At 43.0% G+C, this 27,753-nt stretch overlaps 2 protein-coding genes across 2 annotated transcripts; both read left to right on the top strand.

The window, feature by feature from the left end:
- The first annotated feature begins 3,717 nt into the window (after positions 1-3,717).
- Positions 3,718-27,505, top strand: nop16 (NOP16 nucleolar protein homolog (yeast)). Its single transcript, XM_079507752.1, has 5 exons — positions 3,718-3,982; positions 7,227-7,338; positions 15,897-15,939; positions 16,531-16,637; positions 26,574-27,505. The coding sequence occupies exons 1-5, from the start codon at positions 3,876-3,878 to the stop codon at positions 26,700-26,702; spliced, it is 498 nt and encodes a 165-aa protein (XP_079363878.1). The 5' UTR covers positions 3,718-3,875; the 3' UTR covers positions 26,703-27,505.
- LOC306928043 (non-lysosomal glucosylceramidase-like) lies at positions 10,566-13,148 on the top strand (the record flags this gene model as incomplete). Its single annotated transcript, XM_079507963.1, has 1 exon — positions 10,566-13,148. The coding sequence occupies one exon, from the start codon at positions 10,566-10,568 to the stop codon at positions 13,146-13,148; it is 2,583 nt and encodes an 860-aa protein (XP_079364089.1).
- Positions 27,506-27,753: the final 248 nt, after the last annotated feature.

Raw genomic sequence — 27,753 nt, 5'->3', positions numbered from 1 at the left:
AAAGTGGAGTTGATCGGCACTTCCTTGTTTCTTATCAATGGGCGTGGTGGTGGAATGCTATTGTCTAGTAATAAATAATACATGTTTAAAAACACAGCAGGCCCGTCGTTTGGTTTTGTTCCTTTGACCTTATATTCTTCTGAAAAGCTGGTTTTATTTCCACCAAGTGTGTTCATACAATCGACCGGATGTTTGGTTTGATGGAGAATGAGATGAAGTTTAGTGTGAATTAAAACGGCAATTCCCTCCGACGTCGACAGGTGGCAGCATGTTACTGTATTGACAGCCCATACATTATCCCAGTGGGTTTCAAACGTTTTCATCATTATTTATTTGGCATATTTGAGCCACGGACCACCATTTGATGACATTTAGCCTCTCTTAAGGACAGAGACTAAATAATATTTTGCTGTCGGTTAATAATTTGTCCACAATTCCATTCTGTATTGGAACGTTGATCAAAATAACAATTTTTTTTGTAAGTAATGCAGATGTTTAACAATAATTTAACTCTTGAGAGTGTACAATGATTTCATGTTACGCTCTCGAGAGTTACAAATCTTGAATGGTCCATTTGGTTACTAGCCTCAGACGTTTTTATTTCATTTGGTTACCAGCTCTCCATCATTTAGCTGGGGACCACCTGGAAGTTGAACTGGTTGAAAACCACTTGATTATCCTATGCCAAGCCTTTTGTGATAAAATGTGTCGCTGTTGTTGTTGTTTGTTTGATTGAAGTATTTATTAACAGTTTGCAGAATTACAGTACATTTCAAGCACAACTCTGTTAAAACTGTTAACTGTGAGTGGACGAACAATAAAGCACTAGACTTGTTTACAAGAGGGTTCCTTGTTCAATTCATTAACATTTAGAGACATACAAATATACACTTCTAGCCAAAACACAGGAAACTAGAAAAAGTGCCCCTCGGGGCACAGGTCTCCACCAGGGCAGGTCAGGTTGTGGCCTCCTGGTGGCGCTATAATAGGCCAATGTGAAAAGGGTGCCATTTCTTCATACGCCATGATGGCAATTGGATGATTTGAGGCATTTTGTTCCAAAAATGTGTTTTGCAAAAATCAACCTGTTGGTGGCGCTATAACAGGCCAATGTGAAAAGGGTGGGATATATTCCTCAGCCTAGTAAGAAAATGTGTGAAAGATTTCACGTAAATTGCATGCTGCGTTCATGATTTGAGGCTTTTGTTCAAAACGGGGCAATCTTGCAAACTGTGAAAGCCAATTATAGCCAATTAGGATGGAATATGAAATATCGGACAGATCCGACTTGAGCACATGACCATAGAGATACTGTGTAACGATTTCTGGAGGAGTAATATCCAAAAATGTGTTTTACAAAAGTCGGCCTCCTGGTGGCGCTATAAAAGGCAGATGCGGAAAATGCAGGTCAAAGGTTTGTCCTCTAGGGAGTGTGCATGCAACGTTTCACGCAGATCGGTGCAGTTTTAGGTAAAAAATGTGAAAAGCTGCCTCATGGTGGCACTATAACAGGCCGTTCTGGAAAATGTGGAGCAGAGGTTCATCGTTGGCATCCAGGGAGTGTGTGTGCAAAGTTTGGCATCGACCGGGTTAACGGTGCCGGAGATTAGCTGGTAACAGACGGACGGAAGGACGGACACACGGACGGAGTGCAAAACATACTCTCTCCCCATGCCTTCGGCCTGGTGGAGACAATCATCATCATAAAGGGGGTAAAAAGGGAAAATAAAACGAGGGGGAAAAGGGGTGAATGGGGTATTCAGATTTTACAGGGGCCAGTTTCGAATTGAAGCCATCCGTAGGTGCCCTTTGAGAGCGGTTTTGAAGGAGTCAAGGGATTTGCATGTCTTAATGACCGTTGGTAGGGTGTTCCACATTTTGGTGGCATAGGAGCAAAATGAATTTAGTCCCTTGTTTGTGCCAAATGTGAGGTTGTTATTGTTGTTGTTGTTGTTGTTATCATTATCACTTTTCTAAAAGAAAAACGAACACAAAGGAAAGAAACATCTTACATAGGCAGCATCAAATAGCGTAGCCCAGAGACCTAATTATATAATTAAGCAAAATTATCCTATTGTTTATTGTTTATTGAATGGATCCCCATTAGCTGACGCCGGGGCGACAGAGCTAATCTTCTTGGGGTCCATATAAAATACAAAAAAAGCACATAAATACATAATTACAATACATTCTACAAGATTAAATACATGAAAATACATAATTACAATCCTATTCTATAAAATTAAACAACATAACAAGTGTTCCTTTAAAGCATATTTTAAAGATAATTTATTTTGTATTATATTAATGTGGGGTGGTAACATTTTCCAAAATGATATTGATCAATACATAACTATTAAATAACAATAACAAAAATAACAGAACTACAACGAATTAGATTGGCTATTTCCGAACATATCGTATTCTTTGGCTGTTTTTTTGTTGTTGCTACTTCAAGTTTATTTTAATGCTCATGAAAACCCACCTACTTTGCTTATAAACATGTTTATAGCCTATAAGGCCTACGCATTCCCTGTATGCTTAAACATGTGTGTGAGAACTAGACTAAGATTTAAATTCTCTTGAAAATGGGGACCCTGTTGTAAACAAGTCTTGGTGCTTGTCATGGTTTCGTCCACGGCACAAAGTAGCAGTTTTTGTATTGACATGTGCCTTCGTTTGAAATGTATGCCTACCTTAGAGTAGGCCTATACTCTAAGATTTACCCATTCTACATACTGTGAAATACAATTTTAAATCAATCAATCGAATAAACACACAAACAAACAAACACACTCGTTAGATTCTCTATCTAGCGAGAGTTAAAATATTAGGCTATGTGAGAACATGTTCATAAACAATATGTTTGTTTTGTAAATATGTTTAAAAGACTACATGTTTACAGACATATGTTAATATAAACGTTTAGTGAAAATGTGATTTTACTCCCCGTCGACAGATGGCAGCAGCAGCAGCTTTCCTGCTGCAGCGGTCAACTGGATCCCATGGCCCGGAGGAGCGAACGCTCGCTCGGGATTGGCTGGTAAGATGGTTGCCTCAGAAACCATTTACGCTCATGTATTTTTAATTAATTTTGTACTTTCATATAAGTTCGGTTATTTTAATTAATTGACACAGTGTATTTTTATAAATATATGTAAAAATATAGAGACTAGTTTAAAGGGAAAAAAATAGAAGAAAAATAACAAAAACAAAACAAAAAAAGAACGGAACCAGGGTTGCCATGTCCGCTTATTATAAGCGACCTTTGGCTTGTTTGTCCTGTAAAGTTGCTTGTACATTTGGTAGTTGGTTTTTCAGTCTTGTTTCTAAAGTGTCGTTTATTTGGGCTTGTTTCCACATGTTTTAATAATTATTTAAATCAGTGGTTCTCAAATACTTCCGTATCAAGGATACCCAAATTATTATTTTCCTTACCACAGGGCGGCAAGCCAAACCTCGATTCCCACCCAAATATTCCATTATTAGGCCTATTATTATTATTTTTATTTTATTTTTCCCCCTCAAGATGTTTTGAAATTAGAAAATCTAGTTGAATTTGACCTAGGCACTTGAAAATAGTATACTAGTCTATAGGAGGTTAAATTGCATACCGTGTGTTGCTGATTTTGGGGCTTGTTTTCCTGGACCTGGTCGCTTATTTCTCTGACAAACTCTGGCAACACTGACCCGGAACCACTTGTATAGTTCACTTCCTTGTTCATCCGGGTTCATCACACACCACACGTGAAGGAAGAAAACACAGCAGCAGCGTATCGGATAAACAACATTTCAACAATATTAACTTTTCAGCTATAAATCAATCCAACGTTAACTATCACTAATAATAACAACAGACCTGTTAAACAGACATCATGCCGAAAACCAGGAGGGCCATGGCGAGGAAGACATTCGACTACAGTAAAGACAGAAAGAAAGCCAAGAGGAAGATGATGAAGAAACTAGCTCCCACCATAGAAAGGTATGTCACTATTTGTATTTGGTGTTGTTTATTATCATGTATTGCGGTGCATTTACACTCCTCTGTACGACAGTGTCGCTTACTGCTTAGTAACAAGATGTAGCCGCAATTTGCAACTCTAGATTTTTTTAAATAATGGTATGACTCTAGAGTTCACATTTGATGAATTGAACATGGTGGTCCCTCTTGTAAACAAGTGTAATGCTTAATTGGGTCGTCCACTCACAGTTAACAGCCTTTGTATTGAGTTTGTGCTTGAAATGTACTGTAATTCTGCAAACTGTTAATAAATATTTCAATCAATCAAAAAGAGTTGAAAATACCCTCCATTGACTCCCCACTCATCCAATTTCCGTTTGCGATCTGCTTGTATTAAACGACGTTAAACTCACCAGCATTGCAGCTCTAGGCCAAGCTTGAATTATCCTCTTTCAATCTGCCGAGCTTTTGTTTCATAAAAATCCACCGTAGACATGTTATGAGGCGCTACTGTCTGTCAAGAAAGTCTGCATGAGTGGTGCCACAGCTATGTGTGTCCCTGGGTCTGTCTGTCCGAGCATGAAAATAGCTTGGTTGGTTTTCACCATTTCTCAACGGCCCGGGCCCGGCCTCCTGGGCACGTTCCTGGCTCCTGGGTTTCTGGATGGTCCAGGGACTGCAATGTTGGTGAGTTTAACGTTGTTTAATACAAGCAGATCGCAAAAGCGAATTGGATGAATGGGGAGTCAATGGAGGGTATTGCAACTCTAGATTCATCCCATTATTTAAAAAATCTAGAGTTGCAAATTGCGGCTACACTCTGAGTTACAGACCCATTTGGTTCCAAGCCATCATTTAGCTGGGGACCCCCTGGAACTCCCTCCAGGACCCCTGGGGGTCCCCGGACCCCACTTTGGGAACCACTGATAGTCGGCTGGCTAAGTGGCGGTGGCCACATCTAACGTTGCTTGCGGCTAGTATTGTAGCTGAGCTAGCCTTGGATCAAGACGATCGTAGATATGTATATATATATATTTTTTTATTGATTTTGACATTTCAATGTCTATAGTAAAAGGTCAGATCCAAGGCTGTCGTACCCTGCTATGACTCTTATTCCCATTAGACAACCAACATACAAACGCAAACATACTCCAAAAGTGGAGAAAGACTCACCCGGCCATGCCTGGGGAATTACACATAAAATGATAAGATGGCAAAATAGAAAAATGAAACTCTTTTGAACAACATCCCCGTATATTTCGGTACAATCATTGCCATTAAAAGGCAGTGTCTCAAAATTCGATCAATCTCAACTCAACTCAACTTTATTTATATAGCATATTTATTTATCATGACCAGGTCAACCAAAGTACTGTACAGGTTAAAAGAAAAGAGAGAGCAAACAATGCAATATAAACAAACATCAAACCATTAAAACTTAAGCAGGCATTTGAAGTAGAAAAATAATCAATGCAATGTTGACAGATTTAGCAGGCAATCCAAAAAGCACAAACAAAGCAGACATTTGCGCAAATGAGGGGAGCAGGGCTAACTCAAGTGACACAGGTAACCAATACAGTGCTTAACATTATGTCCATATTCAAGGCACATTGAGATAAACGTAAAATAGAGAAAACGGCCAGTGTGAACCACAAGGCCCATCGAATTCCCATTATGGCAAGCAAGCACGAATGGTTGCTTTAACACTGGCATAAATACCTTAGTGCAAACATGTCCCCCTAGGAGGAGGGGAGAGTACCCGGCTGGCACCCACAAAGGTTATGGACCCGGCTGGGTCCCGTTCCAATTAAGGCGCATAGAACAAAACAAATTACAAAACCACAATATGGTTAACACAAACACCATATAAGGCAATATTTAAAGGATTTGGGAGGGGGGGCGCTTTGGTGTTGTTGTTGTGAAGGAAAGCCTGCACTATGTGGGGTAGGCAATATCCCCGTTACCTGAGGTCGTCTCATTCCTACACCTGGATATCCTATGGTTTAGTGCCCTGACCAGCGGTATCCCAGACCTATTACCCTGTATGTCAGTCACTCTCAAACATTTTCCTGTCAAGGACCCCCAAAAATATATGTAATTGGCCTCTGACCCGTATCTGAAAATATGTTGTTCCAGGGAATATCTATATTCAAAGATTCAAAGAACATTTTCACGATTTTTCAAAAATATAACATATATAACATAATGCTTAACACCAAAAGGGGTTGGGTTGGTATAGATCAAGACACTCAATTCAAAAAATAGCAGATCTACACGCTCACAGCACGGCACAAAGTGGCGTGCTGTGAGTTTACACATTGCTATTTTTGGACATTTTTGATAAAACGTTCCAAAAAAGTGTGAGAACTACTGATTTCGAAGGCATTTGTAGAATTGGGGTTCAGGTAAATTATGACTTGTAATTTGTGTACTTTTCTTTTGCCATTTTCCTATGGTAATGGATCCATATTTAATTAGTATTAAATTTGTGTTCCATAACTTCAATGTCTAAAAGGTGTCAAAGGCTCTGCTAACTTATATGTACAGTGATCACCAAAACAGTCCCGTCTTCCACAGGTCTGTAACTCTGAGAGTGTACAAATGTAACCCATGGGTCCATGTTGTTCCATTTGTAAGCTCTCAGCATTAAATAGTGCCAAAGTGCTGCTCCGTTATCCCCTTGGTCACAGAAGTAATTGTTCTATTGGAGGGGGGAAAAAAATCATTTTAGCATTGTCATACCATTTGATAACGTCTGTTCGGAGAAAATGCATTTATTTTCTTACTCTTTGAATACATCTGTACGTTTTCCACCGCTTCATATCCATAATGAGGAAAATTGTTAGGTGTCCTAACTATCATTTAGCTGGGGACCCCCTGGAACTCCCTCAAGGACCACCTCTGGTCCCCGGGACCACTGTTCTATACAGAATACCTTTTTGTGTTTTAAGCATTATGTTATACTTTAGCTATTGAAAAATAGCAGATCTACAAGCTCATAGCGCGGCACATGAGCTTGTAGATCTGCTTTTTTATCGTGAAAATGTGGCGCAAATTGTTCAGAGCGAACATTTTAACGCAAATCTTTGCTTCTGGTGGGGTCGGCGGCCAATTACATATAATGTTTGGGCGTCCTTGACATGAAAATGTTTGAGAACGACTGACATAGAAACATATTTTTTTTTTCTGAAAACTGTCTTAAAAGGCATTTGTAGAATCATCCTCAGGTCTAAATGAAGGTTAACACCGCCCTCTGTGTCCGTAGTGTGCACATCCGAAATGCGTGGGACGACGAGAAGTCCATGGCCACCAACCTGTCTGAGATGGGCCTGTCCTTCGACCCCAACCGAACTATGCCCGTTAAACACACAACCAAGGTAAGCAATGGTCTACACCAGGAGTGGGCAACTTTGACGATGGCGAGGGCCAAGATATTTCCACACTCACTCCAGAGGGCCACAGTGCATATTACTGTCGTAGCAAAAATAGTCGATCTACAAGCTCAAAACGCGTCGTAATGCAACACGTTTTGAGCTTGTAGATCAGCTATTTTTTGCTATATTTGAATTGAAACCCTGAATATTCTTTTGCTATTTTTGAATTGGAATCCTGAAAAGTAACCTTTTTATTGAATTTCAAATGCATTTAGTTAGTTATGTTAACTTTATGAACGACAAAAAGACTAACATTAAGTCATTTAATACTAGTCATGAAGTAATTAAAGCGGGTTTGAAATTGTAACAGCTGAAATCAATACAATATCAGTATTCTGATATTAACATGCAGGCCGCATTAAGTGAAGCTGGGGGCCCGCGGGCCGCCAGTTGCCCACCCCTGGTCTACACATTACAGGTGTGGGCACCTTTGACGATGGAGAGAGAGAAAGAGAGGGCCCACTGTAGTTCCTCACTCGACTCCAGAGGGCCACGTTTTAGTCATAGTCTCTTCAAAAGTTTTCAGGGCCGATTTATACTCCTATTTTACCGCTGTAGTGCCGGAATGATTTCGGCTCGTCAGCAGGGCTCCAGCGTGCGACCTATTAGGTCGCATATGCGACTTAATTTATTAAGGGTGATACTTAAAATTGAATGAGGTCGCACAGGTGCGACTTGCTGGAAGGATGAGTGGAGGGAAAAAAAAACATCCCGCAGTGCTTGCCCGTTCCATTGATTGAAAACATTGGACGTTCGCCTGACGCCCAGTGTTCAAAGAACGATCGTTCACGAAAACCCACAAATAAGCCCTTCAGACTTGGATGGTCAGAGCGGCGCGATTACATACAAAGTCAATTCAAAGACGAGAATTGCGCAAACGGGCACGGCGCGACCTGCCGCGGTACAAACTGGACGAACCGAGGCGAATATATATTCAGGTCTGAACGCAGCTTATCCGACACAAATTAACTAATCTTTCTCAGCTGTACAATTTCACTGGAGCGCGCAGCGCGCATATCTAACTGCATGATGATCAGTCATGATCTACACAGACAGCCGACTCCCGACCCAAACACTGAGTGAAACTTAGTAAACGTGTTGTTTGATTAAACATGTGCCACGAAAAATAGCTTCCAAAGCTTGTTATGTTTGCATCGAGGAGGTAGCCTATGTGTCCGTACCATACGTCCATACATGATGATCGGCCAACAAAATACATTAATCTCCCTCACAGTGAGTGAAGAGCACTGATGCCTGATTTATTCTTCGTGTTCCGTGCTGAAAATAGCTGATCGCGGCGCGTTGTGAGCTTGTAGATCAGCTATTTTCAGCACGCGGAGATATGCAGGCTCTGAGAGCATTCAGAAACTTTTGCCTTCACAATAAAAGCATGCAGCTTTCACAAGTTGGCCCATAAAGACAAGGAAAAGGATTAAGAATTTGGTGGCATTTCACATTGCACAAGATTTTTTCCAAAATGTAAAAATATTATAATAAGGAATTCATTTGGATAATGGTAATGGAGATATTGTACAAATTGTCACTTTATTAATCCAAAAGGTTTGGACTGCATTTAATTTTCAACACAAAACCTTAAACTGACTTTCTGTGTGTGGAATATAAATATTGCCTTTATTGACTGGGTGACTTTGTACAGTGTTTTGAAGTATAACCAGGTAGGTTGCTGTTTTTTTACACAGTGACCTTTGTAGGGGGTTTTATGATTCAAACCTTATGGTGGAAACCACTACATAAATAAATGGCGCCCGATGTGGGGGCATGATAAGATCATGTATTAATACCACGCTATACAAAGAAAAAAATGGTACCGTGCTACCTAATTTGTGGTGGCGCTACCAAATGAAAACGTAGGTGGCACCAGTACTACCTGTGAAAAAGTTAGTCTGGAGCCCTGCTCGTCAGAAATTTTCAGTAGCACCGAAGAGCCAACTTTAGGACGGTACCCGCCCCCCCGAACCTCAAATGACATCACATTGTGTAGGCTCTACAGAGCCGAACCGACTTTTATTCGGCTCTAAAATAGGAGTATGTCACATGGAATGTTTTAGTGTTTAGTCTAGCTTTAGTCGACTAAATGTCATAACATTTTAGTCGACTAAATCTGCTGTTCATTTAGTCGACTAAAATGTATTTTGGTGGTCCTTGATGCCGTCGTAAAGACTGATTTTACGCTTGCTGAAAATAATGCATGGTTGGGCTGCGGGAGTACAGCGTGAACAGCCAATCAGCGTAACAAAATAAGTGACGTCATCTCCACTCTCCAACCTGTATTTAAAACGCTCATATTTAGGGATGCACGATTAATCGGTAGCATAATCAGAATTGGCCATATCGGTATCGGAATGGTCTCAAAGTAATACAGATTATTTAATCTGTATTAAAAGAAATACAAAAATCTACATTTAATTTGTGTACTCATCTCATTCAGTAGTCATTCAGTTGTGAAAACAGACACTTGGAAAAGAGTATATTGATTGATTGGATCACCTTTGCTTCGGCAATTCATTTATGGGAAATACTATATATTAGGGATGCCAGAAAGTGACCATCAGCCAAATTGAATAATCGACAGCTCTGCCGATTTAATAATCGATTCATTGAACCCCCCCCCACACAAAAAAGTGTCTTTGCTCAACTTAATTTATACTTATATTCTATACTCTGATGAAGGTACATGTTCGATATATCATGCAGCCTTACTTATTAGCCTATATTTTGGCAAAAAAAAAAAGAAAACTTCGATTATGAAACGATTTCGGAGACTCCAATCGATTAATCGGCGGCATCCCTACTATATGAGAATATATATGGAGATATGATGTTTCTGCCTGACGACAACAATGTGCAACCATAGCAACCATTATTTTGACAAACTGTCCAATCAGCGCACCAACTTGGGAGAGTTTGGCGATATAAAGGCGTGGGCCGCGCTGACGGTTTTAATGCCGACATTGTGCCGTTCCCAGTTCTGCCTGTGATGACAGTGAGTTCATAGAAGTGGTTTTGGTTCTGAACACAGATCCGTGTGGTCCAATGATCATACTCAGTACTCAGCTTCCATGTTCAAATCCAGGTCCCCACAGTGTTAAGTCTACACGATCCAAACCCCCCCCCCCCCTCCCCCCAGGGTGGGAGGTAAGTAGGACACTATGGACTGGGGTGAAAAGTCGACCGCAGACCTCATGAGAGAATACACGTCCGACGAGCCCGGCTATCGCGTGCCGAAGGAGGGCTGGAGAATCTGCCTGGCGCACAAGTTCAAAGAAAAGAGGCAGCCTCTGGGAGCGCGACACGTCTCCCTCGCCAACATCCTGGAGCACCTTTGCTTCGGCGTCCGCTATCTGCTGTGGTGGTACAAGAAGACGCGCGTGGACAAAAAGGTGCCGTTCATCGACATGTTCGGCACGCTGCCCCTGCGCCAGATCTACGGCGCTCCCCTCGGAGGCATCGGCGGAGGCACCATCACGAGGGGCTGGAGGGGCGAGTTCTGCCGGTGGCAAATGACGCCCGGCATGTACCACTACAAAACCGTCACGGCCAATCAGTTCACGGTGTGTGTGCGCCGAGGCGGCCGGACGCTCTATCAGCAGGTGCTGTCAGTGGAGAACCCCGCGACGCTGCAGGACTGGAAATGGGGCTACCGCGGCGAGCACGCCTTCTACCACGCCCTTTACCCCCGCGCCTGGACCGTGTACGACCTGCCCGGACAGAACGTCACCCTGACCTGCCGCCAGGTGTCCCCCGTCATCCCGCACGACTACCGGGACTCCAGCCTGCCGGTGGCCGTGTTTGTGTGGGACATAGAGAACAGGAACGACTACGCGACGGACGTTTCCGTCATGTTTACTGTGGTGAACGGGTCGGGCCACAAGGACGACAAGAGCGGGGGACACTGGAACGAGCCGCTCCGCCTGGCGAAGGAGGGCGAGGCCGTGGCAGGGATCCTGCTCCATCACTGCACCGCCGTGAACCCTTACACTCTGTGCGTGGCGGCCCGAGAACAGCCCGAGCGCGTGATCAGCCACCAGACGGCGTTCCATCCAAAGGGAACCGGCGGAGGCGAACTGTGGCGGGACCTCATCGCGGACGGGCGGCTGGACTCGCCCGCGGGTCCCAGCCTGCTCTCCCCCCGGGGACAGAGCGTGGCGGCGGCCCTGGCCGCCGGATGCTCGGTGCCGGCCCGGGGCCACAACGCCCTGGAGTTCAGCCTGGCCTGGGACATGCCCAAGATCACCTTCGGCTCGGGAGAGCGCGTGCACGTCAGGCGGTACACGCGCTACTTCGGGACGCGGGGCGACGCGTCCGCCTCGCTCTGCCACTACGCCCTGACGCACTACGGACAGTGGGAGAGGAGCATCAAGGAGTGGCAGGCGCCCGTCCTGCAAGACGTCTCGCTGCCCTCCTGGTACAAGTCGGCCCTGTTCAACGAGCTGTACTTTGTGGCGGATGGCGGGACGGTTTGGACGGAGCTGCCGGAGGACGCGGACGTGAGCGGCGGCGTGCGCAGCGAGCACGGCGGGCTGCCCGCACGGCCCGACGTCGTCAGGGAGTACGGCCGCTTCGCCTACCTCGAGGGCCAGGAGTACCGCATGTACAACACGTACGACGTGCACTTCTACGCGTCCTTTGCGCTCATCGCGCTCTGGCCCAAGCTGGCGCTGAGCCTGCAGTACGAGGTCGCGGGCGGCGCGCTCCGCCACGACCCCGCCGAGAGGCTCCACCTGATGAGCGGCCGCCGTGGCGCCGTCAAGGCCGCGGGCATGGTCCCGCACGACGTCGGCGACCCCGACGACGAGCCATGGCGGAGGCTCAACGCGTACCTCATCCACGACACGGCCGACTGGAAGGACCTCAACCCCAAGTTTGTCCTGCAGGTGTACCGGGACTTCCACGTGACGGGAGACGGCCAGTACCTCCGGGACATGTGGCCCGTCTGCCTCACCGTCATGGAGTCCCAGATGCGCTTCGACGTGGACGGCGACGGGCTCGTCGAGAACTCGGGCTACGCCGACCAGACCTACGACTGCTGGCCGGCCACGGGGCCCAGCGCGTACTGCGGCGGGCTGTGGCTGGCGGCGCTCTGCGTCATGCGCAAGATGGCCGAGCTGACGGAGAGCGCGGCGGCGGTCGGCCGCCGCTTCGGCGACCTCCTGGAGCGCGGCGGCACCGCCTTCGACCGGCTGCTGTGGAACGGCAGGTACTACAACTACGACAGCAGCGGGCGGGAGCTGGCCACCAGCGTCATGGCGGACCAGTGTGCCGGACACTGGTTCCTGAGGGCCTCGGGACTGGGCCGCGGAGAGTTCCAGGCGTTCCCGCGTGAGAAGGTCCGCAGCGCGCTCCGGTCCATCTTCGAGCTGAACGTGATGGGCTTCGCCGGAGGGCGGATGGGCGCCGTCAACGGCGTGCGCCCCGACAGCGGCGCCCCCGACCACTCCAGCCTCCAGTCGGGCGAGGTGTGGGTGGGCGTGTCGTACGGCCTGGCGGCCACCATGGTGCACGAGGGCATGCGGGAGGAGGGCCTCCGCACGGCTGAGGGGTGCTACCGGACCGTGTGGGAGAGGCTGGGCATGGCCTTCCAGACGCCGGAGGCGTACTGCGAGAAGGGCGTCTACCGCTCGCTGGCGTACATGAGGCCTCTGAGCATCTGGGCCATCCAGCATGCCCTGGAGCAGAACAAACGGGACCGGGCGGACGACGGGGGGAGAGCTGATGGGGAATGTGGGCCGTGATTGACCCATTTAGACCTGAGGACGATTCTACAAATGCCTTCAAAATCCGGACAGTTTTCTGAAAAACCCTGTGTTCTGTGACATTTTCATGTCAAGGACCCCCAAAAATATATGTAATTGTCCGCTGACCCCCATCTGCTGAAATAGGAGTGGGTGATATGGACAAGTATTATCACGATATTTTTCAAGCCGTATCACGATAAACAATATTATCACAATATTTTTTCGGGCATTTTTGAGGGGCGCTAGCCCCTCCTATATACGGGTTTAATGTTTGTTTTTAATTCAATCTTTGTTTTAAAAATGTCATTGACAATGAAGAGAATTTAATGTTTGTTTTGACACCGTTTGTTTTACATCATCATTACATCACATCATAGCAATCAGAGCACCCCTCACTTCACACAGGTGTGATTTTCTTTATGGTTATTTTCAAGTTACTTAAAAGTACAACGTAATAAAACTAAAATAAATACCATTTAGTAGACCCTTGCGGGCAAAAATATTATTATTTAATATTGATTATGCGATGGAATATGCAGGGTTTTATGTGAATTTATGCAGCTAAATATGATATATAATATAATCACTTTTAAAAAAGTGATTAACCTACACCCTATGGTATTGGTTCTCAAAGTTGCGTCCAGGGGGTCCCCAGCTAAATGTATGAATATCATAAATATCTATTTAACCACTTTAATCATACACATTGGCTATTTGAAAATAGCCGATCTACAACCTCACACACAAACTATTTTTTCAGATTGGGGTCCACAGTCAAATACATATTAATTTAGGGGTCCTTGGGTGAGCAGACTCAGCAGAGCCATGCAAAACGTCTGCCTTTCATGATTTTCAAGGCAAAAAAAGCAAAGCTTTGTCAACACTGCCTTAATTTACTGCACTTAAAGGCAAAAAGAATACCTCATGTAATTTCTTAGATAAGTGAAACTCCGGTTTATGTTGTGGTTTTACCCTCTCTAAAGGGATTTAAAATGTTATGCTTGCAAGTGTTGATCCCATCTGCTTCCATGGAATACTATAACGTTTTGCTGGTTGGCTTGCTGGATACGTTTTTGAACGTGGCGATGTTTCAAACTCAGTTTACAAGGAGTAGGCTATCATCAATGGACACACGGTGCTTCAAGTAGGATTCACTTTAAATTGTCATGAAAGTTTCTTGAATTTTGGCGGAGCAGATTAATGTAGGCTACATTATAGAACAAGGGAGGAGAAGACTGACCCTGACGTACACACACACACAGCGTGTGTTTTTGCAAACTATGAAGTGGCCGTCTGCGAAACGGTAGGAGTTTGAAAATAATGTTTGTTTGGTCCTTGTCCCTTACCGAGAATCCAAAATAGTTCCATATCACTGACGTACAGTTCTTTTTGGTAACTAGCCCTTCCTCAACCTCCACTCGCTCGACATCTGAGTATAAGTGCCCGTCCATTTCTTTCGTCTTTCTTTTTTTTTTTTTTAAGATATTTTTTGCGGCTTACGCCTTTTTTATTAGTTTTTGAAGGGACAGACAGTAGGCTGACAGGAAACGGGAGAGAGATGGGGGAAGACATGCAGTAAAGGCCGTGTCGGGCTTGGGAGTCGAACCCGCGGCACACTGCGACTGGATTACCAGTCGGGTGCCCAGACGGTTACGCCACCGCCTGGGCCTCTTTCGTCTTTCTTTACATATTCTGTGCGGAGCGCAGTGAGTGTAGACAAACTCCTGCTTCCCTCTCTGCCCAGCAGAAAGGGGGCGGGGACTTTGGGAGTGCTCAGAACCCAGCCGATCTATAAGCAAACAATGCCTTGCATTGCGGTGCAGTAGCGAAGCATTGTTAGCTTGTAGATTTGTTATTTTTGGTGAACGAAACCGTCGTACTGCAGAAGTATAAATTACACATCATAGAACGTGCATTCATCGTGATGGAAACGATAACTCTAAAAAGCCGTATCGTGGAGACATTGTATCGTCCCGACGATATTTATCACCATATCGTACACCCCTACTATGAAAGAACACATATTATTCAAAGATTGTCGCCACACTTTCATGATTTTTCAAAAATAGCTTGTAGATCTGCTATTTTTCAATAGCTAAAGTATAACATATTGCTTGAAACACAAAGGGTTCCCGCCCAGAATGGGTTAAAACCTGACACCGGATTCTGCGAATGTCTTCTAAAATCGTGATTCTTTTTTTTTCTCCGAAAAACCTAACTCTCTCATGTCAACAACCCCCAGAATGTTGTGCATTTGACCACGGACCCCCATCTGAAAATGTGTTGTTCCAAGGACCCTCCAGAGGCAAAGTCTTGAGTTAAAAACTTTCAAGATTTGCACCCATTCACGATTGAAAAAATAAATAAAAAGCAGATCTACAATATCTGCTATTTTAAGTTTAAAATAACGGTTAAAAGTGGTTAAAAGCTAAGGTTAAGCGTTCCAGGGGTTATTTCCAGGTGAGAAATAGTGAGCTCAATAAGAAATCCACAAGCTCGCAGTCCATCGCAGCGCGATGCATTGTGAGCTTGTAGATCTGCTATTTTCGGTGAAGCGATTTGGTGTCGAGGGAAACACTGGCGGACCAACTAAGTACCGTTTCACGTATACAATGTTCCACCCTCTTTCATTTCTGGTGTTTGCTCTTTCTTACATTGATCTCTACCTACTGGAAGAGATGAGAGAAATGAGAAAAGATTTAAATGTGTATTCAATGTTTTTTTCTTTTTGTTTATTTTGCGCAGTTTGGAACCCCCATCACCGTGAGGAAGCCATACCTTATCAACCGTAAGGCACACTTATAATACAAACACATTTATTTACATTTTCCTTCAACCAATGCACATCCGTTTGAGGCTGTGTATCCAGCTTTTAGCATTTATCATTGTATTATTATTTTTCATTCTGACTTTGTTTTCAATTTGAATAAGGTTATATATTAAAAGATTTGCGCCACATTTTCACAATTTTTCAAAAGTAGCAGATCTACAAGCTCGTAGCATGGCACTCGGCTGCCGCGCAATGGGTTTGTAGATCTGCTATTTTTCAATAGCTAAAGTATAATGTAATGCTTAAAACACCAAAAAGGGTTCCCGTGCTGAATGGGTTACGACCTGACCTCTAAATCAGTAGTTCTCAAATCTTTTCGTGTCAAGGATCCCCAAATTCAATCGGTCTGTCGGTCTGCAGACCCCCATTTGAACATGTTTTGTGCCAGGGCATTTGTGTAAAAAAATTAATTATTCAATGTTTTTCTATTCAATCTTTCAAGATTGAAATAAGTTAAGTTTGCTACATAAACTAATGGTGTTAGGCACTTGTGCCGCATGGTGACAGTGACTTTGAGGTGTGTGTGTGTCTGTCTGTGTGCGTGTGCAGAGTTGGAGGAAGAGGCCGGCCGACGTGGTAAAGACACCCGGTCCCTGTCGTCTGACCTCATTGAGTACGTCCAGCACATGGTCCGAGAACACAAGGACAACTACAAGGTAACCACTTCCCAGGCCTCTGAAAACTCATATCGGCTCCAAGCCCAAAAGTAGTGCTGTCACCATTACAAGTTCAAATTGACGATGAATTACTTGCACAAGCAGAGCACACCGACATACGCATCCGATTACCGTAATCGGCTGCGTATGTCGGTGTTGTCCACCGTATGCCGGTGTTGTCCATCGGCCAATCGGGGACCACCATTCTTGATGACTTAACTAATCGGGGACCACCATTCTTGATGACTTAACTAAGGTACGTTTGGTGATCGGCTGGGTATGTCGGGGTAAGAATGGTGGTCCCTTATTGGCTTTTGATGGTGACGTACTGTACCTAAGGTACGTTTCAAGGTCAATAAAGGGTCTAAAGGATTTAGAACAGCAGTTGTAATAGACATTAGTTAATAGAAGTTGGCATCTCGACAGTGGGCATTTCTAGTTTGTCGACTAAAACTATGACGCACAATGTTCGTCGACTACCTTTTTTCACTGAGGGAAAACTAAATAAAAACCAAGCTATGACTAAAACGGACAATTTCATCAACAAATTAAAACTAGACTACAATGTTAGGGAAGTGGGGAAGAGATCCGGTAGAACTAAAAGACAAGTCATTTTATGATTGGTTGCATGCTGAAAATAGCAAATCTACAAGCTCACAAGCCTGTGAGCTTGTAGATCGGCTATTTCCAGCATGCAACCAAGTGTGAAATCAGGCATTACGACGCCATCAAGGCCCTCCAAAATGCATTATAGTCGACTAAATCTGTAGATTTAGTCAACTAAAATCTTAGGATATTTTGTCGAGTAAAATTAGACTAACGATCAATCATTTCACTATGACTAAGACATTTCACTGAAATCAAAATTTGCTGTCAAATAATTGCAATTAACACTCCCAACGCGGATCGCGTATCAATACGTTATCAATTAATCAAACGTCGGGTGCGGATCACGTATCAATACGTTTCAATCACTTTTTTATAGCATACTTTCATTCATCTTTTTACCCACCCGGACAATGAAGAACCATCGCCCTATCATTGTTGCTTAGTCCCGCTCACGTGATCAGAAAAAAAACCAAAAAAAAAAAACCCCCCTCCCATCCTGAAAACAGGAGGGCGGGCCGCTTTACGTGTAGAAGCCACTAAGCCAGTCTAAAATGGACGCGCCCATGGAATGATCCAGTCGGTGTATGAAAAGAATCAAATTTAACCTAACCTCGCCTCACCAGGCTTTCCTCCAGCTATTGGCTTTCACACAACACTATACTACTCGATTCCCCCCTCCCCTCCTGTTTCTCCTGCAGGAGGAGCCTGCGAGATGGGGGCTCTGTCCTGGCTGGCTCTGTCTCTCGGAAAAAAGACAGTGTGCCGTTGGTGGATCACGTATCGCCATGCAGAACCGTCATAATCGGAGATCGCTCGGACGTGTGATTGTAACGCTTTTTTATTCATTATAATTGTAGTGATAAGACCGCAATGAACGCATCGGGGACGTAATCGACCCGGGTGTAATGTATAACGAACTTTTCCGCGTCCTAAACCGTGGTGTTGTGATCCGTTGTCGTTGACATCACAGCCGGGGGAATCTTTTTTTTTCCTCCATCGCCTCCAACCTGCATGCCCAGGCATGTTCTCTTGTTAGTAAATATACTTCACTAGCTTGAAAAACAAAATCAGCTGATGATGACAAAGCGTCTCACCGTTATACTATAGTTCTGAACCGAACGGTGAAATGGGACTTTTTATAGCCGTACGGATCAAGACTTTTGCTGCCCAATGTGCCCATGACCCCCCCCCCCCAATGTTACTGCGATCAAAACAATGAAAGCAGTGAGATAGATTAGGCGAGGCGACAATCATCATCAAAAAGAAAGCATAGTTATGAAGGTTTATAGTCAGACATTGACAGGCAGATATAACAATAAACACAATAAATATGCTATACATCCTATACATCGAATGAAAGCCCTGAATGTGTACTTTTACGAGGAAAAGAGAAAACATTGATCCCATGTACAGTTTGTCATAAATTGGATACTGGGTGGATGCACATTGCGCCCACCAGATATAACTGCAGAGAAGACATGGACCTGAACTCAATATTCACAAAATAAGGCCTATAGCGACATATAAATACTATATACCGTATGAAACAGAAGACTCTCTGCTTTCATAAGAAAAAAACTTCTACTGTAGTAATAATAAAAATCACACCCATGTGAAGTGAGTGGTGCAATATGGGACAGAGTTGCACCGCTCACTTCACAGGGGTGTGATTTTTATTATTACTACAGTAGAAGTTTTTTTCTTATGAAAGCAGAGAGTCTTCTGTTTCATACGGTATATAGTATTTATATGTCGCTATAGGCCTTATTTTGTGAATATTGAGGAGTTCACGTCCATGTCTTCTCTGAAGTTATCTGGTGGGCACAAGCTGCATTCAATAACCAATTACTGTCTAACTGTAGATGGGATCAATGTTTACTGTTTTCCTCGTAAAAGTACACATTCAGGGCTTTCATTCGGTGTATAGGATGTATAGGATATTTATTGGGTTCAATTTTATATCTGCCTGTCAATGTCTCTGACTTTAAACCATCCATAACTCTGCTCGCTGTTCAAGATAACCACTTCCAGGCAAATGCAGGTGTTGCAAAAAGGTCAATATCTCCAGAATGGAACATGGTAAAATCAAAATGTATTTTTTTAATTGAAGTGGACAAGTTCAGCTTTCTTTTGATGTAGGCGTGTGATTCTCGCTATAAGAGAACATTTTACTGTGGGCCCCCGAACAAGGCCTTTGTGCAATGTTAAATGGCAGCAACATCCAAATAGGCCTGTTGAGATCTTCCAGCAATCAAAGTGTTAACAATTTGTTTGGCATTGAACATTGGAACATGAATTAAAATGTAAATTGTTTGCCTTTTGTTATTATTATTGTTTGGCTTTGTCAGATATGACAAAACTTGAATATACAAACTTGATATAATTATATGTGTAAAAATAACACCAGTGGGTTTTTTTGGCAGCAAAATTCTATTTTAGTCATAAGCTTTGGAATTAAACTTCAGTTAGTTTGTCATATTTTAGTCACCCGGAATGTATTAGTGTCAGTCTAGTTACTAAATATCATAAGATTTTAGTCAACTAAATCTACTGGTGATTTAGTCGACTAAAATGTATTTTGGCGGGCCTTGACGCTGTTGTAATGACAAATCTACAAGCTCACAACTTGTCGCGACACATTGTGTACTTGTAGATGTATGCAACCAAGTGTAAAATGACTTATACTGGATCTCTTGTCCACTAGTCCCTCCCTAACATTTTAGTCTAGTTTTTAATTGTTGACAAAATTGACAGTATATTTAGTTTTAGTCATCATGGCTTAGTTTTTATTTCGTTTTTATGTCGTTTTTGTCAGTGGAAAAAAGGTAGTCAACGAACATTTTTTGTAATGGTATTAGTCGACGAAATCGAAGTCTTACAATACTTACGTGTCACTTCATGAGGCGTCGTAAGCTTGCAGATGTCATTTCAGCTTTCTTTTTTATAATTGTTAATGCACAAATTTTTCAACGCATACATTATTATGACGATTATGCAATCATAATAATCATCGCAGTGGTCGTGTTGCGCCACCCTCGTTGAAAACCATATATTTCAAACTCCAGCTTGTCACACTCCAGGCTGCATGAACTGTCCCCTCAATGTCGCAAATCTGTCATACTTCCAACGGCTCTGCACAACGGTGTGCTTTGCTTTGCGTTAGTCAAAACTTAAAGCGAGTGACAGCGAAACGAGATTAACACAACGTGTCGACCGTAGCAATGAATGGAGAGACCTACTTGGAATTTTTCAAACATATGCATATGCAAAGTAACCACAGTATACCGCTAATCAGAGAGAGAGAGAGAGAGAGAGAGAGAGAGATGAACACACAGGCAAATCAAGACCATTAATTAATGACTGCTGTGTAGGGGTGAGGATTGCGTGTACAGGATTCTATAGGTCACCACTTTTGGTGTGACACACACACGGCTTCTGTATAATACTAGCCTGAAATGATTTAGAAAAAATATAAAATTCCAAAATGTTATTTATTTTTCTTATTAGCAATACAAAATGTTGTTCTATTCAAACACACCCTAGTATTATCATCGTTGACCATGCCTTTCTTTCATTATGCTCGAGGCAAAAATCACACGGTCCCTGCAGTTGTGCGGGGGGAGGGGTGGGGGTATTGTCGCGAAGAAAAAAACACATGCAAGTTGTTTTGATGGAGAAATAAACTTAGGCTTTTATAAGGATTTTAAGGACGTTGTGCTTATAACTACAATAAGATTCCCTCTCTGTAGCCTAGATACAGTCATGGATTACTTTGTTGGAACTCGTCGTCTGGAAATAACTTTTAATGACCGGGGGCTGCGTCAAGACGAATGGAGAGTCACAACGTAGGTTAATTAATGCTCATTTATTAATCTAATAATGCTGCCCGCTGAATATACACAGACACAAATCTACACTTCATGGACTTTTTTTTTGACCTGGTGGTCTGATATGAAATAAATACTTTTAATGTGTAGAAAGGACAACTATAACTATCAAAATGATAATTTATTCATCTGATCGTGTCGCCCGCCGAATATAAACATAGATGCCGATGGATCTCCGTTCTACAACTAATTTATTCTTGTAGATCAGCCGTTTTGGGCGCTTTGCTCATTTTGCTGCCGTGTTGGGTCAGACTTGCTCCCGTTGCATTGAGCGTTCAGCCTAGTGTCAATTGAATGTTGTAGTACTCGTCTCAAAGTATCGGGCCCCAGTTCCCATACCGAGTACGAGTACTTTAGGCTAGTATCAGCCCAGTACCCGATACCAGTATCGGTATCGGAACATCTCTACTTACTGTCAAGCTATTTAGTATATTTTGCAGTTCCCCTGCTTGAAAGGGATGGTACAGAGTAGACCATAAGGAGATTTTAACTGGGTTTCACTCATACAATGACCACACGGTTTCCTTCTTTTTACTCTTCTTTACTTAGTTTTTGTAGTTGAGTACAGTTGTACTAGTCAGGTGTAAGTCAGGTGAAAAACCTTAAAGGGAAAATAAAAAATAACTAATGTAAGTATAATGCACATTCAATCAATACACATACTTTGCATGTTTTAAACACCTGTAAATATCTCTTACTTAATAGTGTCTCTTTATCAATTCATTTTAAATCAATTCATTTTTACTCAATTCATTTTTAAACTGTTTTTAAACATAACCTCATGAAATGTAAATTAAATAAACTGAATTAATTAGTATAATTGAACCGTTTTTATCAATCAATAATCAATTCAAATGTATTTTAAATCAAATAATCATGTTCATTGTTCATGTCCAATTGGCCATGTTTCCTTTAACTTCAAGTCATCACAGACAACAACAAATGATAACAAGTGTCATGCGGCATGCAACCGGCATGATCTGTAAACAAATAAACAGTTCTGTCTCACCGGCTGTCTCTCCAACTTTTATATGGCTGCACCGTTCTGCTCTGATGTTTCAGTGTGTGTTGCTCCTGTTTGGATGCACACTGTTGTTCCTCATGGAGGTTTGTGTAGGATTCCACTTTCTTCCTCTCTTCCTGTGTTTGGCCAACGCCCTACTCTCAGGTGCAGTGAATGCACTGACGCTGATTAGTCAGGCAATTGGGGAGTGATTGAGTGACAATCAGCTGAGTGTCAGTGGCAATGAGTGTCAGTCCAGACTTTAACCCTTTGCTCTCCTTTTCTCCAAGTTGACTTCACACTTACCATACTTAACAATACTACTTTTTTACCTCCAAAAACTAGGTACGTAGCAAATAGCTAAACCTAATAATTCAATATTTCAAACGTTCTTTCACAGAGAAGCTGAGATTTGACAGTTTGTAGCGGTCGACAGTACTTGCGCGCTCTGCTTGCGCATTGTGCAACAAGTAGGCACTGGACAGAGTGCAGTTCTAGTTATTATTGTTGTTGATTATGTTCTTCGTATAAGGGCTACCAACTAAACCCTAGGAGAAGCTCTCGTCATCCGGCTAAACACTTAACCGACACTGACTTCGCTGATGACATTACGCTTATCATTCAATCATTGGAATACGCTCAGACTCTCCTTCAGTCTCTTGAGCAGGCCTCCGACTGTGTTGGTCTTTATCTCAACTGAATACTAACATATATGCAAATCCAACAATAACCACATTATAAACAAGAATTGATTAAATCAATTAATTACCCGCTGATTATTATTATCTGCGGGGGTCCGCTATAACTGCCTCTGTCAGTTTCAGCGCAGTAGTTTAGGTAGGAACCAAAGTTCTCTAAGGCGGAACTATTGTGTTAAAACTAGACCTATATTACATTGTTTATAGGATCAATACAGGTAAATTAATACATGATAACCCTTCCACAGTAGTAGCTTTTTCATATTTGTGATTATTTTGCATATGTTCCTACATAATGCTTAATTTGCATATTTGAAAATGTAATCCAATAAATCATTGTCTCCGTGTAAGTACTCAATTGGGGAAGTGTCATGGTGTTACCGATCTAATAGGTATGGTTTTGCCCACTCATTTCCTAATTAACGTTCCAATTTTGGAGCTCTGGCTCATGGAGTAAGAACCAAGAACTGAACCGGTTCCCATTGGGACCCAACCTGTGGGAAAGGGGCCGAGATGTCAAGTGAATGGGGGCAGAGGGCTTGAGCTGGGTGGACCACGCAGTGTTGTTTCCAATAAAGTTTCAATAGTTGTCACTGTAGTGACTGTACAATACTTTCAAACAGTTGTCATGCCTCTCCTCCTCCCTGGCTGACACGGCTAACAAGTTAGCCATGTGCTATCTCTGTTGTGTTTACTGGCAGATGATAATGGCACAAGGGGGAGTTAATAATCTGACGTTGAACATTGTAGGCTGTACAGATAGAGTTTGCATGACAGATAAGCAATGTAACCAGTGTGGGCACTTGTTGTCTCAGTCCGTGTAAAAAACGGACCCACGCAGACTGTCGTGGCCCCCCGCAGCGTCCTCCGCGGGGGGGCGCGGGACACTGTCCGCGGATAAGGGGGGTCCCCGCGGTCTCCGGCTCCTCCTGTCTACATGTCGAAGTGTCCTTGGGCAAGACACTGAACCCCAAATTGCTCCCGATGTGCTGGTTGGTACCTTGCATGGCTTCCCATGAATGGGTGAATGTAATGCACAATCTATGTAAAGCGCCTTGGATAAAGGTGCTATATAAATGCACCATTTATCTTTTTTTCTTTTTTACCATTTAGTCTGCGATGCGTGTCGTCATGCCGGTCACATTGATGCGTGTGGTTTATTTGCCACTTATATGCTTGGTTGCTAGTATCCACATGGCTAGTATCTGTTGCATATGTAAATGACAGTGTGTCCATTTGCACTCACTGAGAAGTTTGAGAAGTTTTTTTTTTAATTGAATACTTTATAACAGTTTGTAATAAAAAGTACAGTTTAAGACAAATACAATGCTTGAACCCATTATGTACAGGAACCCCTTTTGGTGTTTTAAGCATTATGTTATACTTTAGCTATTGAAAAATAGCAGATCTACAAGCTCATAGCGCAGCACCGAGTGCCGCACTACGAGCTTGTAGCGTGGCACTTGACACGTAGAGTCGTAGGTATCTTAAGTCTAAGTTATGCCGATCCTACAAGCTTACATGGTTTGCTATTGTCAGGCACGAGACACAGCATAAATTAGACTTTGCAGTGCAACCATTTCTGCGAGCGTAAATTGTAACTGTTCTGTAAATAATTAAGGGAAACCGGTTTTCATTTCTTGACACCCTTTTTTCTTTCATGTGTGATTGATGGTTTGTTTTAGGCTAATGTGAAGTTTGGATTCCATGTGATGTTTGGATGGGACTGTGAAATCCCTGCTGCAGCCTGTAGATGGCAGTATCATCCAGGCTGTTTCAACAGGCCAGTTATCTGCAAGAGTAGACTGTTTTTGAGGAATGTGTTTTCTTTACCCTGCCACTAAAAACAGGTTTATTTTCCTCACTCAACAGTAAACAAAGTGTATACAGGCAGGGTATCTTTCACATTTCTAAAGTTACAGTTTATTGACCTTTAAGACCACTTTTTGTATTGTTCATTTTATTTGGAAAGAGCAGTAGACTATTTTAAATTGCACATTTCTTAAACAGAAAAGTCTTTAGTGTCTTTCCCATGTCCCCCCCTTTTCCCTCCCTCCCCCCTCCTCCCCATGTCATCCTTTCTCCAAGTGACTCCATCTCCTAAGTCTCTGTATAGCTCTCACTTTCTTCAGATGCATTACGCTGTTACACATAACAGGGGCATGCTCGACTGATATCATTACTTCAGAAGGAACACTTCAAAGGAGAAAAAGAAAAAAGGCAAAACAATAAAGTATTTACAATATTGCTGAGGAGAACAACAACACTGTAAGGGTGTCTTAAACAATTATTACTAAGATCATAAAGCAGGCATTAGGACCAGCGAGATAACACAAAGTCTACTCTCAGTGCGGCAACATGTACTATCCAGTTGATCCAAATTTGGTAGAACTTTTCTATTCTAGTTCTTAGGATGAATGTTAATATTTTCCATTTTGAGAATATCCAGGACTATACCGTGCCAATCGTCCATTGTGGGTGGGATTGGGTTTAGCCATCTTCTAGTATGCACCTGCAGTAGCTTTGTGTCTCTCGTCTGGTTCAGACATTCAACATGGCCCAGGTACAAGGTTGTGAAATTCAGAGGTATTTTTAGTTTTAAGCCATTTAGACCTGAGGACGATTCTACAAATGTCTTCTAAATCATGACCGTTTTCTGAAAAACCTTTCATGTCAAGGACCCCAGAAATTATATGGCCGCCAACCCCCATCTGAAAATGTTGTTCCAGGGACCCCCCAGAAGCAAAGATTTGAGTTAAAAACTTTCGCTCTGAAAGAATATATATTGAAAGATTTGCTCCACATTTTCACGATTTTTAAAAAATAGATCTACAAGCTCGTAGCGCAGCACTCGGTGCCGCGCTATGAGCTTGTAGATCTTCTATTTTTCAATAGCTAAAGTATAACATAATGTCTCGCTATGAGCTTGTAGATCTTCTATTTTTCAATAGCTAAAGTATAACATAATGTCTAAAACACCAAAAGGGGTCCCCGCGCTGAATAGGTTAAATTTACATTGTTGATTGATATAATGCCGCACCAGAAGATATCTGAAAAGTCAAGTCTATTCTAAACTGTTTATACCAAATTGGCCAAATAGTACGTAAGATGGAGGAAAACATTGTGAAAATAGCCGATCTGCAAGCTCACAACGCCTTGCAGTGTGAGGCGTTGTGAGCTTGTAGATATGCTATTTTCCACTTTGTATACGAGTTAACCTTATTGATCTATTAACCTCTTAGTTGATAAGCAGCGTTTTTATTTATTTATCTGAGAATCGTACTTTCCCTAAATGTCTAGCATAAAAATATACACTTGCTTATTGCTTGTATACAGAAAGGATATAAAAGGCATATTATTTTCCTTAATCAAATATTTATTTGACCATTTGAGATCCAGGCAATGGAAAGTGCAGTCTTGTCTTGTCACATCCCATGCAAAAGCAGAGACATTTCTGTGGCTACCAAGGGGTGTGTCACGTGTGTGTGTGTGTGGGGGGGGGGGGGGGGGCTTTTTGTAACCGACCCACTTGTGGTGTTCCTCGGCCACGTGTGCGCACAGACAGCGTTACATTCACAGAAAACCGCCCCAATGATGGAACTGCAGCATTTTCGATTAATTGTTGAAGAATGTCTTAACGGCGATTAACTATTAACATCCGTTAAGAACCCTTGCCATATAGTGGTGCGTTAGGTTGTTGTTTTGTGTAACGAAACGCGTCCCGTCTGTGTTCCCACAGGCCATGGCCCGAGACGAGAAGAACTACTACCAGGACACGCCCAAGCAGATCAAGAAGAAGGTCGACAAGTACATGCGCTTCCACCCGGAGCACTACGCTGCCTTCAAGAAGTCTCTGGCTGCTCAATGAAACACCGATATAAGAACCAGGGGTAGCCAACATGTCCGTACACGGACAAATGGCAAACACTTGGTCATGCCCGTGGCATTTCTTTTGTATTATTTTGTTTTACAAACCATTATAATCTTATTTTGATCATAACACCCACTTTAATACAGAATGTCAAGTCTCCAGGTTGTATTTACTATGACACTATTGGCACATTAGGAGTCTAGTACTAGTGGTTCTCAAATGTTTTATTTGCAAAGACCCCCTTAACTCTGAGAGTGTTTGAATGGAACCAAATGGTTCCATTCGAAAACTCTCAGAGTTACAGAGCTGTTATGGTCATTCAACCATTCACATTCTCTGGTAATATCGTTGTCCTCTCATTTTGTATGTCCGTGGCAAAAATGGAATGTTGACCAAAAATGTCAACCACAAGCCAACATGGCGGTGAGCCCTGATAAGAAGCCTTCATGCAGTCTCTGGCTGCTCAATGAAACACAGATAAGAACCAATGTCCTTTCAGCTTGGAGTGGAAACGTGGGCCCCCTCCCCCCGGCGGAGAGTTTGCTCTCGACCCGGAGTTCCCCCAGGTATCTATACTAGATCCTCTCTGTTTATTTTGCCCTGTACAACAGGGGTCTTCAATGTTTTTCAGGCCAAGGACCTCTTAGCTGAGAGAGAGATGAAGCAGGTACACCCTGTTGTGTAAATTCACGTTTGTTTGTTTACCCATAATCTTTTCTCATTAACATGTTCATGTGTATTTTCAGACATTTAATCTCTTAAACCTGCAGTACATATTAAACTTGATGTTTGGTCCGGTACTTGGTTTGTTCTTTTTTCCCCTCCCTCCGATCTACAAGCCCACGACGTGTTTCGAGCTTGTAGATCTTCTATTTTCAGCGAATGTTGAACCCAGAATAGGGGATACAGTTATAGTCCGGTAGCTTAGCGAAATTATGTGGACGCGGCGGACAAAAGCGCCAAATTTTTTCCACATGCTCTCCATAACCATACGTTTCATTTTGGAAGGGGGGCCACGTCATCAAGATGTCAGAAGGCGGCCATCTTG

This window comes from Electrona antarctica (assembly GCF_951216825.1).
Source record: "Electrona antarctica genome assembly, chromosome: 8".
In the NCBI taxonomy this organism is placed as follows: Eukaryota; Metazoa; Chordata; class Actinopteri; order Myctophiformes; family Myctophidae; genus Electrona; species Electrona antarctica.
The sequence above is the reverse complement of the archived record's forward strand: the minus strand, read 5'-3'. Positions and strand labels throughout refer to the sequence as shown.